This window comes from Saccostrea cucullata, unplaced genomic scaffold (genome assembly GCF_032062105.1).
Source record: "Saccostrea cucullata isolate Sc308-1 unplaced genomic scaffold, CSIRO_AGI_Scuc_v1 ctg2367, whole genome shotgun sequence".
Taxonomy (NCBI): Eukaryota; Metazoa; Mollusca; class Bivalvia; order Ostreida; family Ostreidae; genus Saccostrea; species Saccostrea cuccullata.
This window is the reverse complement of record NW_026936218.1, coordinates 47,067-62,240: the sequence shown is the minus strand read 5'-3', so window position 1 is coordinate 62,240 and position 15,174 is coordinate 47,067. Positions and strand designations below refer to the sequence as shown.

The 15,174-nt window shown below is 32.7% G+C and overlaps 1 protein-coding gene across 1 annotated transcript; it reads right to left on the bottom strand.

Moving 5' to 3' along the window:
* Positions 1-1,044: 1,044 nt before the first annotated feature.
* On the bottom strand, positions 1,045-13,661 carry LOC134245000 (uncharacterized). Its single transcript, XM_062727245.1, has 3 exons — positions 13,469-13,661; positions 13,263-13,368; positions 1,045-7,827 (listed from the first exon to the last, which is right to left on the bottom strand). Exons 1-3 carry the CDS (start codon positions 13,502-13,504, stop codon positions 1,379-1,381), a joined length of 6,591 nt encoding a protein of 2,196 aa, XP_062583229.1. The 5' UTR covers positions 13,505-13,661; the 3' UTR covers positions 1,045-1,378.
* Positions 13,662-15,174: the final 1,513 nt, after the last annotated feature.

The window sequence follows — 15,174 nt, the reverse complement described above, 5'->3', positions numbered from 1 at the left end:
ATGAAAATATAAATGCGAAATCTATTTCATTTGTTCAAAAAATGGAATCTGAACCCATTCTTTATGAAAATCGAACTTTTCTGAAAAAAATTACGCTTCAACAAACCCGTTCATTTAAATCACACTGAAAGACATCAACAATGTAAATACTTCATAGCGTAGTGGTTAAACCGGTTGGTCTTGGACCCAATCTGCGCTATGGAGAGAGTTCGAATCATACGTTAAGCTTTTTCTTTTTTTGTTTTCAAATGTCTTAAAAATATGAGTGAAAAATAAATTATCAATAAATTATTTAAACAATGAAATACAGAATTTAATGTGAAAAAATTATATAAACCATAAAATTTTGAAAAAAATACTACTTTTAGAATTGAGAAAAGTCTTTTTTCAGAGCGGGGGATTGTCCTCGCCTTATACGCCTCCATTCTTTAAAAAAATAGACGTTTTACCGCATTTGCTTATAAATAGATTCATCAATGTTAAACAGGTCAGCGATAAATGATAAGAATTTATTGTCATCAAAATAAAGATGTAGGTCTCTCAAGATGAACCACGTGCTGATACCCTCGATCTTGGTCACGTGATAATGCCCATGGCTAAGGCCGCAATGCAAAATGTAGAAAAATGTCTTTGTATTTAATTTGCAGTTCTAGAGCATGTTCTAAACAATTTTTACTGGTTGATTTTTTTTTTAATAATTTTTATTCACCATGCAATTTTACACTTCATTATTATCCGGAAAATCATGACGATTTCCTTTCATATCTTATACACTCCCAGGCTGGGGAGTATCTATTGTAAACTCTCTTTACATAACAATAAATTATCGATTATCTGATTGGAAATGATAATTAAATTGAAACATAGTATCAGTAATTAATACTTAGTTTAAAGCAATTTTTAAAAATATTTTACTCATGATTTTTACTTTTATCATTTGAGAAATATTTCCCTGACCTAATGAAAAATAACGTCTCATTTCCCCATGTGCACTTTCTAACACAATCACAAATAGATCGGCCGCTGCTGCGGCCGATAATAAACAATGTTTAACGTTATTATTATTAATGCCAATATCTCTGGATAAAGAAAAAAAACAGGTTTATCTCTGAGAGGAGAACCCTTGATATTTCAAATAAACGTATATTAAATACACTCACTATTATTACTCCATCTTCACATTATATAACACACATAAAAGACGTTTTCAAGCATAGCTCATGCACACATGTAAAGCGGAAGTAATCTTGTTTCCTAAAATTATGTGATCAGAGAGAATAAAGGGGGGAAATTAATGTTCGAACATAACACAAAACACGGCTATTATAACAACACTAGACAGACAGTTTTAAAAGAACATTGAATGACTAAAAAGAAATCAATTCTCCCCATATGCCAAAAGCATTTGTAAGGCATGATTCTGTCGGTATTGTTTAGCAATATCAACAGGTAATATGGCATTAATATCTGATTCATTGACATCACCAGAGTTCTTTAAGAGCAATCTTAGAATATCGAGAAGTCCTTTCTTTGATGCATACCACAATGCTGTTCGCCCACCAATATCTTTTGAGTTTACTTCAGCCCCTTTTTCAATAAGGAGTTTTGCAATATTGGTGTGGCCCTTACTTATAGCCAAGTGAAGAGGGGTTTCAAACCCTTTATTAACACAGTTGACTGAAATTCCTTCCTCCAAAAACATCTCTATAAACTTTTCATATCCACAAAATGATGCTAAAAGAAATAATTCACTCATACTTTTTTTACAATAGTAATTTCCAGTTTGAGCAAGAATGACTTTATAAGTTTTTACGTGGTTCATTGCTACCGAAATCCATAATAAGCTTTGTTCAATATATTTATGGTAAACGAAATGAGCACCTTGTGTTAATAATGTGTTAACAACTGCTGAGCAACCTCGAACTGTTGCAATATATAAAGGATTCAGTCCGTTGATATCCGAAATATTAGGATCTGCTTTGTTTTGAAGAAGAGTATTCACAGTATTTACGAAGTCATTCGCCGAGGCGTACCATAACGGGGTTCTACCATTATTATCGTAATCATTTGCATTAGCTCCGCTGTCAATCAAAAGTTGAACTATTTTAGAATTCCCCTCACTAGCAGCTAAGATAATTGCACTGACATGATTGCAGTTGTGAATATTTACGTCACATCCGGAATTAATTATCATTTTTATCACATCAAAGTTTCCCCACACAATAGCCATGAATAAAGTGTTTACATTTGATTCATTAAAATCAGCTGCATTTGCAAAATTTTCACATGCTTTGTTTTGTAACAGGTGTTCAAATATGAGTATGTGATTGTTCTTGACAGCAATATGAAGAGGACTTATTTGATGTTCATCAGGCTGGTTAATATTTGCATGGTTTTGCAGAAGCAGTTTTACAATTTCAATAAATCCATAAGCCGAAGCATACCAAAGAGGAGATCGACCGTTATCATCAACAGTATCTACAATTGATCCCATCTCAATCAAAATCTTAGCAGTAGTATAATGACCTTTTTTCGAAGCAATAATGAGAGGTGTTTGGTTACACGAGTCTTTAAAGTTGATATCACTCCCATTTTTCAATAATAATGTGACAACATTAACACTTTCATTTTCTACTGCAGTTAAAAAAAGAGTTCTTTTATATTCTTCAAATTCTGGTTCAGACAGGCCACTTCTCAATGAACCTTTATAAAACCTGTTTTTGTGCAGAGATGAAGAATCTAAGGATTTGTGGACATAAAATTTCAAGATTTTTTCCATAAGAAACTGTGCTACTTCTATATGACCTTTTTGACATGCATAATATAAAGCATCTCTTTGTTCGGCATCTTTTGTGTTAATATCTGCACAACTTTCTACTAAAATTCTAACTACATCAATGTGACCATTTTTGGCCGCAAATATTAGGGAAGAAAAACCATGAACATCTTGCGCATTTACATTTGCTTTTAGGGCAATCAACTCTTCAGTTAGCTCTAAATGTCCAAACTGCGATACAAACATCAACACTGTTTGTTTTTCAATGTTTTGATGATTTATATCTATATTGCACAAAAGAAGCTTTAAAACAGATGGGCCATTTCGTTTTGCAGCAATAAGAACCGGAGTATCACCTTTATAATCACATAAATTAGGATCTGCATTTGAGTGAAGCAACGTTTCGGAGATATCTCTTTGTAAAGTATGAGAAGAGATCCAAAGTGGCGTTCGCATTTTAAAATCAATACAATTTACGTCAGCACCTCTTTCTAACAAAAATGATACTGCATCTACATGCCCTGCGGCACAGGCTGCATGTAGTGGAGTTAGACCTGAATTGTCTTGTTGATTAATAAAAGCACCCCTTTTAATTAGGGCGGTAGATATATCAAAATCTCTATTTTCAATGGCATACCATAACGAACTTCGTCCAAAGGAATCCTTAGCATTGATGTCAGCCAGCTTTACTAAGTAAAGAACAGTGCTAAGGAGTCTTTCGCGAACAGCATGAACTAAAGGATTTTGTCCATTCCTGTCTTTTTCGTTAATATTTGCATTATTCTCTATAAGAATTGATATAGTTTTATTATGTCCATGTTCTGCTGCAACAATTAATGGAGTGTATCCGTCATGATTTCTTATATTGATATCAGCATTTCTTTTTAATAGCCACTGAACAGTTTTATAATGACCTTTTTTACAAGAGATGTAAAGAGCGGTTTCATCATATTGGTTTTGAAAGTCAATGAGGACTGCATTTTGCGAAAGAATATCAACCAGATGTACATTACCTCGATCTGCTGCATGATGCAATGCAGTATTTTCGTCTTCATCAGACATTCGAGCATTAGCTCCCATTTCAAGCAAAAGCTTGACTACATCTTCTCGTTCCCTTTGAACAGCAACAAAAAGGGGTGAATTGTAACTAAATCCTTGCCTGTTGACGTTTAGACCGTAATCCTTATACAATTTAACGACTGAAACATGTCCTTTTTCACATGCTATGGTAAACGGATCCATATTTCTTTTATTACGAAGATCAGTATTTGCATTGTGTTTTAGTAGTAATAATACTGTGTTCACATGACCATGTTCTGTAGCAATGTGAAGTGGACCCATCCTATCTTCGCCAACCTTATTGATATCAGCTCCGTTGTCTAATAATACCTGAATGATTGGAAGAAAACCACCTTGAGAAGCATACCACAGTGCAGTGCGACCATTTTTATCAGAAAGTTCTAAATCTGCCCCATAATCTAATAATATACATACAATCTCTATGTGTCCCTTTTCGCATGCTATCATAAGAACAGTTTTACCTTCCAAGTTTCGTAGATTAACCGGGTCTCTTTGTTGCAGAAGTTGGAGGAGAGACCCAAGATTACCGTATTCCGCAGCAATAAATAAAGGACTGACATTTGATTCGTCACATAGCTCACTTTTGGATTTATGTGCAATCAGAACTGCCGTTACCTCACTATGACCTTTATAGCAGGATACCCATAAAGGACTTCTTTTTTTCTTGTCCTGACAGTTAATATCGACACCTTTCTCTAAAAGAAACTTTACGACCTCGGTTTGTCCATGTATGGACGCTAGAATTAAAGGGGTTTCTCCATTTGCATTACGGTGATTTTTATTTGCACCGCACTGAATAAGTTCTTCTGCAATTCTGACGTGTCCTTTTATAGCTGCATGACACAAAGGTGTATCTTTATTGCAATTAGTATGGTTAACGTCAGCATTGTTCCCCAGAAGCAATTTTACAATATCTAGATTACCCCCATACGATGCATGGGCAAGCGCATCATCCCCGCTTTTGTCACATTGTTCAATAGTTTGTCTGTTTTCAATCAAACGTCTGACAACCTCAACGTGCCCATGCAATACCGCAAAAACAACAGGTATTTTTCCTGATACATCCTTGATATTAAGGTTACAATTTGATCTTAAAAGAATCTCTGTTATCTTCATACAACCATTTTTGGCTGCTTCATGCAGGGGAGTACATCCTATATTATTAGATTGGTCGACACATGCTCCATTGAGCAATAGAAATTCAACGACATCTATACATCTACTTCTTGTGGCCAATAAAAGAGGGCTATCGTCAAAAGACGTTTTAGTGTTTATCTTCATCTTATCAAGAACAAACTGTACTACATAAACGTAATTACTTAAACATGCATAATGGAGTGGTAAAAATCCAGCATTGTTTTGAATATAAATGTTGGCATGAAACTTTCGTAACAACTTAATTGTACGCCATGAACGTGTAATCTGTTGTTGAGATAGTAAAACTTGCATATTACTTATTGCTGCATGCAATGGTGTATTACCATGGAAATCAGTTGTATTTACAGACACTCCTGTTTTTAACAAATATTCTGTGACATGGTCATGATGCAGAGCCGCTGCTACATGCAATGCATGAAAATCTGTTTGTAGACAATGCCACTTTGAATTTATGACACTGTGTCCAAGTGCCCAAGTTATTTGTTTTACGATATCTATATTTCCATTGGCACAAGCGGCAATGAAAATATTCTGAGAACGAAGCGTTTCCTTTTCAACGTTCATTTTAAGTAGACTATGAAATATTGCTAAAAATATTTCATTATGATCAAACATTAATATGCATGCCAATGGAGATATATCATATGCGTAAATCGCTAATTCCAATTTGAACTGCAAAGATCCTAGTGTTGCATCATGTAAAAGGTCAGTAAGCAATTTTAATTGCGCTGCACTCGGATATGTGAAATAACGTGAAATTCCTGGATTATTAAGAAATGATAGAATTGTTCTAGTTAAATTTGCATTGTCAGGATGTATCAACATTGATGAATACAAAACTGTAGAAGAATGAGTTCTTTTCATGGTTTCAACTTCCTCCGAAGAAATAAGATTGTATTTTTCTATGATCATCACAAAAATGCAAGACATCTTTTTTATTATGTCCAGAACAAAATTATTTGTCTTCTCGCGAAGATTCGGGGGCACTGATTCTACTATATTTCGAATCAGCTTATGAAATGAGTTTTCCAAACAAGCGATCGTCTCTTCATCTATGGAGCTATACAGGGATTGAAAGAGTTGTACGCAATTACACGATATATCGCCGTGATCACTATATTCATTGTCATCAGAATTCCAGGATATATCGCCATAATCACTATATTCATTGTCATCAGAATTCCAGGATATATCGCAATGATCACTATATTCATTGTCAGCAGAATTCGAGGATATATCGCTGTGATAAGTGTCATTAGAAAATGTTGAAGATACACTGTGATTGTCTTCATCGTCCTTAGATGATGCATAGAATGTCACTAAGGAATCAATACTTTGTGAAACTTCTTCAAAGTAATTTGAAATGAGGTCTTCTATTTTTTGTCTTGTAAATTCGTCTAGACCGTTCATAAATTCCTTATATCTTTGGAGTACTAATCTCAATTCATTGCCTATTTCGTCCTCAATGAACTCATCGTGTGTAATGCAAGCAGCAAGCAGCATCAACTCTTTACACTGTGATGCTCTGTGAAAAATGCTTGAAATATAGGAATACACAGTGAAAGATCTCTTCATTGGTGGTTTAAGAAACAGGTCTTTTAATTTTTCGCCTGAAAGCATTTCAATTCCTTCCACGATGATTTTTTGAATTTTTTCATTTTGATACAAAGAGCAGACGCATATTTCTACTAGATTCTTTTGTATATCGCTGAAAAATCTTTCACATAAAAAACTTGCGCAGTCAGATAAATTCAAGGTTAGATAAGGCAGCCCTGTGACATGGATAGTATCTCCTACAACATCCATTTTTCGGAGAAATTGAACTGGGGAAAATCTGATAAAATTCTCTGGATTATCGTTCCCAAAAATATATGCCATTATATTCATTATGAAATTGTACCGAAAACGAATATTTTCGCCATCCATTGTTAGTAACGAGCCGTTTAGATTTTGCATTTGTTCCATTATGTTGGAAGTTCGAAAAGACTTATTTTCTTGACTCAGTCCGCAAACATCGCAAATTGTTTCATAATCGTAAACGTTAGCATTGTTGATGAATGACCTTTTGTTCATTATCCCCCCTTGTGTAAAGAGAAGAACTAATGTACAGTATTTCCATCTATTGTGAAATTTGTAATAAGTTATTTCATCTTCAATAACGATTGAGGGCAGCACGAAAAATTTACTTCCTATGCTCTGATATTTTTTATTTGACCCAAAGAGAAAACAAAGAAGAGGAAAGTAATCATTGGTCTCAAGAATTTGATTTAGTTCTGTCTTCGATAGGTTATTGCTTTTAGGGTAGTGGAGATGCAAAATACTATCTTTCTCATGGATAGAAAGTGACAAGCTACCATCATCAATAATGACGACATTTTTATGTAGTAACCTAAATTCCTGATGCTGTCTGAGTACCGACGTTCGGCATGTTATCAAGATCTTTATATAGTCTGATTCCTGTAATGGATCGAACAATGGCTCATAAGTTCTCCAATTTCTTATGAATTGCTCATCAATCCCCTCTCTTCCAATTGGATCGTCTATTACAAAAAATAGTTTATCGGCAACTCTAATGTCAGCGAAAGTAGCGATATCTGCTACATCAGTTACAGGTATTACTTGCCATCCATTCGTTAAGTACGAAATCGCAACTTGTTGTGCCAAGGCAGACTTACCGCAGCCCGAATTTCCAGAAACTGTCACTGTAACTGCCATCTTTAATTTTCTTTCAACTTCTTTGAAGGCTCTTGTCGGATAGAATTTTCTTCTCTCTTCTGTCCATTTGTCAATTATGAGTCGCTTTTTGGTCATTTCTAAGATTAAATAATTATTATTGTATTTAATAAATCAATATGCAGAAATTGACTCTCTAATTTACCTTAACAAAAAAATACTCCGGTTAGCTAAAGTTGATCAACGTTTTCGCAATAGAAAAAGTAAAGTATATTTACCATGAGTTCCAGAAAAAAAATTATTTGATATTTTAATTCCTTAGAGTTCATTTTCTGATATAAAAAGCAATTATTTCTTATATGTTTCCATATTTTTGTAAATGATAACATAATCGGTATGCGATTTAAGATATATTAATAAGTATCTATAACTTCAAAGAAAAAAATTCTAGACTATATCTATCTATAGTACACTAAAGTGAAATCTTGTTATGGTATTCTTTCAAATAGGAATATCCTTTTGTTGTAGCTTTGATTCTATTTTTTATGAGATTATTTCGGCTTCTACTCTAGCATGTTTTGTAACACATTAAGAAATAATCAAACTTACAAGAGAAAATAATTTCATGTTATTTCACAACAATTATTAAGAATAATTGTTAAAAAGGAAACAACGTTTGAATAAGGCACTGTTCACATGGAGAATGTGGATTAAACGTAAATAACTGCTGATAAAATTTTAACCGCTCATATGGAAAAATCAATGCGAATTAGTTTATTTGAATAACTTTATTGCGCATTCAATTACTTTGCATTAGTTCCATGTGAACGTTAAGCGAAGCTACTTTGAATTTAATTGTGACACTATGGGCAGAATTACGTCAAAGGCTATATGTAGATGATCAGATATAAGTACTTGTGCTAATTGTGCATGTGTTGAAAACGGAAGTAAAAATAATTTTTTTCACTTAAATGTTTTTGGACTCTATAACATTGTGTCAAATGTATAATGTGACGTGATTTTCAAATGAATTAAAAAAATCTTACTGAATAGTCTTATTGTAGAAATGAATTTAGGGATTAGTATATGTTGCATTAACTGTCCTGTGACGCGATTCAATTCGCAACAATTAACTGCGTATTTAATTTTTTGTGTAATCAGGACATGATTTGTATTTCGTTTTACATCCCTTTTAAGATAATTAAATTTGTGTTGTAAAACATCATTTATTTGAATAAAAGATTTACTTTAAATCGTTAAACATAAGTCGCCTATGTCAGTGTGATTTTTGAGGTAAAATTGTCTTATTGTCTACAATGACATTAAGGTATGTCACTCGTGAAATTTGTTATATCAAGGATTTATTGAGAAGTATATTTTGGAATAATTTAATTTTGTTAATATTGTTATGGACTTTATATATAGAAACTTTAATAAATAATGCTTTTGTGATTTTATAGATAATATGTTTAATAACTTTTAATGTTTATTTCATGTCTTGGTTATCGTTCTTTGTTGTATTGTATAGATGTCGCTTTAATTTAATCACGTGATTATTATATTTGTATATAAACCATGATTTTTGTTAATTTGTTAGTCTGTTGGCTCGAGGGTTCTGAATAAGAACCATAGTTCCTGGATAAGGAAATAGATGCCAAGTAAAAGTCCTGAATGAGGCAACCATTCCTGAATAAGGAAATATCATAGCTTTGATCCTGAATAAGGATAACTATTAATTTATGCTGTGTCTTGCTGTGCCATATGTTTGCAATTGATGACTGATAGACTTCCAATAAATTCTATGAAACTACAACATCTTTTCATTCAAAGAAGTAAGAAATCAAAAGAACCCCGTAACAATATTCTAGTCTCTCATTGGTTGATTTCCAAAAAGGAACGCAGAATAAAACATAATAACCTGGTTTGGTATGGGGACACACCCCCTTGACAACCAGCTGATTCATCTGTATCTATGCAATCCCACATTTCCAGTCCATGGGATAACATGGAAAATTCCAGATTTAATAAATATATCTTTAACTTCAAAGAGTAGCTCGCTCTTACTTCGTGTAAACAAACATCATGGCTGCCAGATCTGTGCATCAGTTATTACGTCCCCTTGTTTCAAATCACTTCCGTTACTAGGGATGTATTATTGAGCGGCAAATTTGAACTCATAAAAAGCATCACAATTTTACACCCACACTTGTTTAATTATTCAAATCAAATTACAAGGAATGACTCTAATTCTTGGCCAAATTATTCGATTATAACCTGGTTTGTGTCAGTTTACGTTTTTTTATAATCCGCTTCGTGATCTTGCAAATTAATGCGCGTAAATTATTGTATGACCTTTTTGCCCTAAAAGTAACATAGTTTGGGGTATTAAAAAATAAAAAGGCAATAAAACATTTTCTTAAATCAAACTTTTTTTTCAAGTTCTTTTTTAAGTGCTGATCAATCACAAGTATCGAGTACTTTAAAATAATGAAAGAAAAAGTTGGGGTCAGTGATGTTAAATTTGAAATATTGGTTAAAATTTGAAATTTTCAGGCAAAAAATGGTGTTAATTTTATATTTACTTATTTGATATATCTTAATTTTTTGGCAAAGTTTGTTGAAGGAAGGTATAAAATTTGTTCTAAAAATATAAATTAAGACCTATACGAAGGTTGTCCCGCAAAATCGTGGACAAGTTGTCCAGTTTGAAAAATAATCATCACTGCGTTCTGAAATTTTCACCACTCTTTAGTATATATATTATGAATATACATGGCAAATTTCAAATAAATATATGCATAAATAATCAAATCGTGATATTTTATGTTTTGTACTGTATCGCCCTACGGCGCACGGATGATAACGTCAAAGTGTCTAAAACAGCGTCACGTTTCATCTTTGCTAAACTTAAAGTTGGATAAGCCCCACTTAAATTTAGAAATTTTATTGATTTACATACGTGAGTGTCTATAACCAGATAAGGAACCAATGTGGCACACTCATGCGATCTTCTGAATATTTATTAGCAAGTTACGGACAGTATTCTCACCATCATTCAACTAAAAGAGAATCTCACATCTACGGTCGACAATGACAGCGTCCTTTGCTATTACAATAGCAGTCTGTCCATATGTTTTGTACTATCTGGGGACTCAACCACGAAGACTTCGCTAAGAAAACTTTCATTTCATTTATATACTAAAGATCTGGTGATATTTGTCATATTTCCTTTCTTCTGTATTCATTTAAAGTCTCTTAAGGCGTCATTACAACATCCTAATCTATCTGAACTGCTCTCCGGTGCGCCGTAACGTCATCAAAAGTCGCCATTTTTCGTGTATTGTGTTTACCACATTCCGATTTCGAATGATCGGGATACTGCTAAAAACTAACCAAATGCCTTGAAATTTTTAAAAAGACAACAGAATTGATTAAGGAATTGAATTAGGATAATTTTCATCCTAATCTTATATATTGAAAACTTTTATTACGAATTAATTCTTGTGTCTTCTCTAATATAACCTTTCTATTTTTACCGTGCGCCGTAGGACCGTACCTTGTGCACATTCAAGCAGAATAAAATCTTTATTTTTGAATATATATTAGCAAAAACATAATGATTCACTTAAATATGATAAATAAACATTTACTGAAAATTTCAGCTTAGTGCACCCATTGCTTTTCGAGAAAAACGCTTTGTCCACGATTTTATGGGACAACCCTCGTATTAAATATTCCTAGCAATATCAGAATGGAAAATATTCTCCGAGTAAAAGTATGTGAGGCTAAAAGTTCAAGATATCAAATTTGATAAATGTGCAGATTTGCAGAATTATCTGCTAAATATCCTTTCACCACAAAAAAACAGTCCCTCACAAATCTTGCTTCTTTGTAGCTTTTTGAGCAGTTTTTTTTGTTGAATGTTAAAACATTAACATTGTTGAAATTACATATGTTATAAAAATTTATTTTTGATAAATAGTTTTGAAGTAAGAAGTTCTGCGTGAACTTTTCCAAAAAGCTGACGAGTGACCTACCTTAAAGTATAAAGATTGAAGCTTATTCTTATATATTTTAAACGATATCATATAATTGTTCACACGTGAATTATTTTACAGTTGAATTCGTTTACAATGAAAGGAACCTATAACAAACCATTAAATGCAGTGTTTTATAGATATATACTTGTCAAAATATCTAAGTCCCCACTTTTATTTTTTCAAAAAGTTATAAACTTTAACTTCAATTTACTAGTTGCTTATAGATTTGCCTTTAATTTGCAATACTTGTCAAGACCAAAAAAAAAAATTTAATCGAACGTGTAATTACTCCACCGTGACCGTTTTTGTTAAAAAGCATGAGGTTCGGGTTCCATATGTTTTTTGGGTGTATTTTTCATGTTTGTTACTTCCATGTGTTCTTCATCTTTAATTGATAACGAAAAACAGAAAAAAGCTTGTATAAAATGCGGTCTATGTCCACACAACAATGTGCAAGTGAAGTTAAAATGGGTCAAGTTGGTCGTAGTTAACGAAAGTGATGTTTCTTTTCAATGTATGGCTTTATTTTACTTAAAACCTTTATAATTATCGCCTGAAAACCTACAAAGCATGCCTGAATTCCTTTTAATCATTAGAAATCGCTAGATTTTCAACAAACACCACAAAATCATCCCAGGGTTTATCCGGAAAAATCAATGGAACCGGAACCGGAAGTGCCCTCCCCTCAATGTCAAACTGGAGGAGTGGGGAATACATGTAAGAAGACGTTATGTAACTATTGTAGACAAGGCACAGACAATTTCGATAAGCCCCTTGTCATCCTAATCTCAACCCTAATAAGCATGTATGGAGGAAGATAGAGCAGAGGGTGAGGCAGCATTTCCAGCAGCAGAATCTAGTGGAACTAGAGGACGATGTAGTCTCTACATGGAAAAAACATTCAATAAAAGATTTTTTCTTAAATAGTGTGAACTCCTTGAGAAACGGTTATTTTGCTGTGAATTCCTTTGAATGGATAATAATGCATCTCCGTTGTGAGTTTTTAATTCTAGAGTGGTTTAACGTTTCTGCATGCTGTGTTAAAACGCTTCAATAAAAGAAATGAAGTTAGAAAAATTGTTTTTGCTACTTTATTATCCTTTCTACTTATTAAATTATCAAGTTAAAATAATTCAATTTAAGAGCGAGGTAAAGCAAAAACTTGCCTGGGGACTTAGAAATTTTGACTAGTATATTTTTTTTTTTGTATTTTCTAAACTAAGTGTGTAATTTAGGACCTTTTTAAATTAATTTATTCTGTGAATTAATTTGATTTTTTGTGGATGTCGAAAATATAAATGTGACTACACTGTTATAAAGACGAAACAAGTCTCGGGCTGTCTTTCCAGAACAAATATAAATGATGTCGGTCATCAGCATAATATATACTATACAACTGCCATGTAACCAATGAAAAATGTTTAAAGTACTTGTAAATAAAACTTCAACAACTTAAAAAAAAATATATAATTAAAGAATTATGAAAAATATTTTATGTTTATTAATTAACTTAGGCTACTTTTAAAAACACAAACCTCTCGAAAATAATTCAGGATACCGTAGAGTTGCCTCAAGTGGATTATTTTGACAAACTTCATGCATATCATTGCCAATTGCACATCGTCTTAGGTGTTCTAAATTCTAAAATAAAAATTTTGAAAAGATATTATAATTTAATATATGAATTTTAAAATGTTTATTTGGTACAATTTACGAAAATTGAGATAAAAAATTGTACAACCTTAACATAATTCCCGGTCCTAAGAATATCATCCATCGTTTCACATACGGTTTTAAAGTCCCTCCAATAATTTAAGAAATCATCTTCTTTTATTTCAGCAGATGTTTCCGTCAGGTGTAAAATCTTATTTCTATAAAATCGAATTTTTTCAACTGCCGCTGCAACAGTCTCAATATACCAGGGGAATTTTTTGCTCGGATCATTTATTGGTCCACCAAACTTTGTAAAATGTCTAAATATTAAAGAATGATTTATTAGAGATAGCATTAATTTTTGTGGAAACATAATTGCAACACATTTTAGTTCGAGTTCGAGATTTTATGACTTAGGTTGATAAGCAAAAGTAAACAACGGAGCGTTATTCTTAACGTCATTTTTGGATTATTTGTGTAAAATTTAAAGATTTTAAATGATTTTTTTAATTTTAAAAATGTCACATAACATATACCACATGGCTTCCTGGGCGTTTATATCCAGAATATAACATTTTTGAAGAAATTTTCCCATTATATCACAAATAAAATATTTTTTATCCATATGACCGGAAAAACTGCTGCCGGATATAATTATATTTCACCAGAAACAGTTATATTGCACTCCCGAACACAGTTATGTTCCCTCGCGTGCAGTCATTTTGCTTATGAAATACGTCGGGTTCGAAATTCACAGAGGCAGTTGCTAGGCAAACGTAAACAGAGTCACGAAATTAACCACTTCTGTGCCACAGGGCAGATTTTTGGCCGATTACACAGTTGCGTAGAGTGCCACGGGGCCGATTTTGGGCCGACTTAAGTATATTTAACACAAACAAACTTTTTTTCAGAAATCAGCATTATTTTTCATAGATTTACATTTAAATGATTATAATGTTTACCAAGTAAATTGAGAGAATTATATAAGATTTTGTCATGAGGTTAAAAAACTGTGCAAAATCTTGTATGGAATTATATAGAAAGCAAAACAAAATCTCATATCTAAGCAACAAGAAAAACCTGCGATTTCTTAATTTTTCAGGGATTTATTATTTATGTCTTTTCAAATCAAAATCAGTCAAAAATATATATCAACCCGCTCATCCATTTTTTGTTTGTGGTAAGTATCCTTAAGTCTAAGTCTGTTTCATGATCCTAGGGCCTAGTGCTGATATTATAGATAGCAATATCAAAAATTGCGTACATGTATGTCTATTTACATGTCGTGTTCGGCTTTAAGGACAGCATGTAAAGCCCTCCCTCGGTATTTGGTGACTGCTCTATATGAGTAAAATGTTTTTCTGTGGTACGTTATACAACGTACAAACAATGAATAATATTTTCATTTAGTTTATTCGTCTAAGTTATTCAAATAAAATTGTTCCATTAAAAAATTGAGGTCTGGCCCCGGGATCATGAAGCATCTTAAGCTTAAGTCAAAAAATGCCTTAGATGCTGAAGTTTTTTAGGGGTCAAGTAGCCCAAAATGGAAATGCTTTCCGATTTTGTATCATCAGTCTGCTGTTGTATGCAAATTATGAGTTTCCTTTCACAAGTTTTCAAGATTTTATAAATAATTGAAATTTTGACTTAAGTCTAAGTCTGTTTCATGATCCCGGGGCCTGGACACAAATTGTTTACAAGTGTAAATACTTGATGAATTTTAAAATTTATGAATATCTTCTTTCAAAGAATGAAATTGTTTTAAAATCTAGCTTCGAAAAAATAATACTA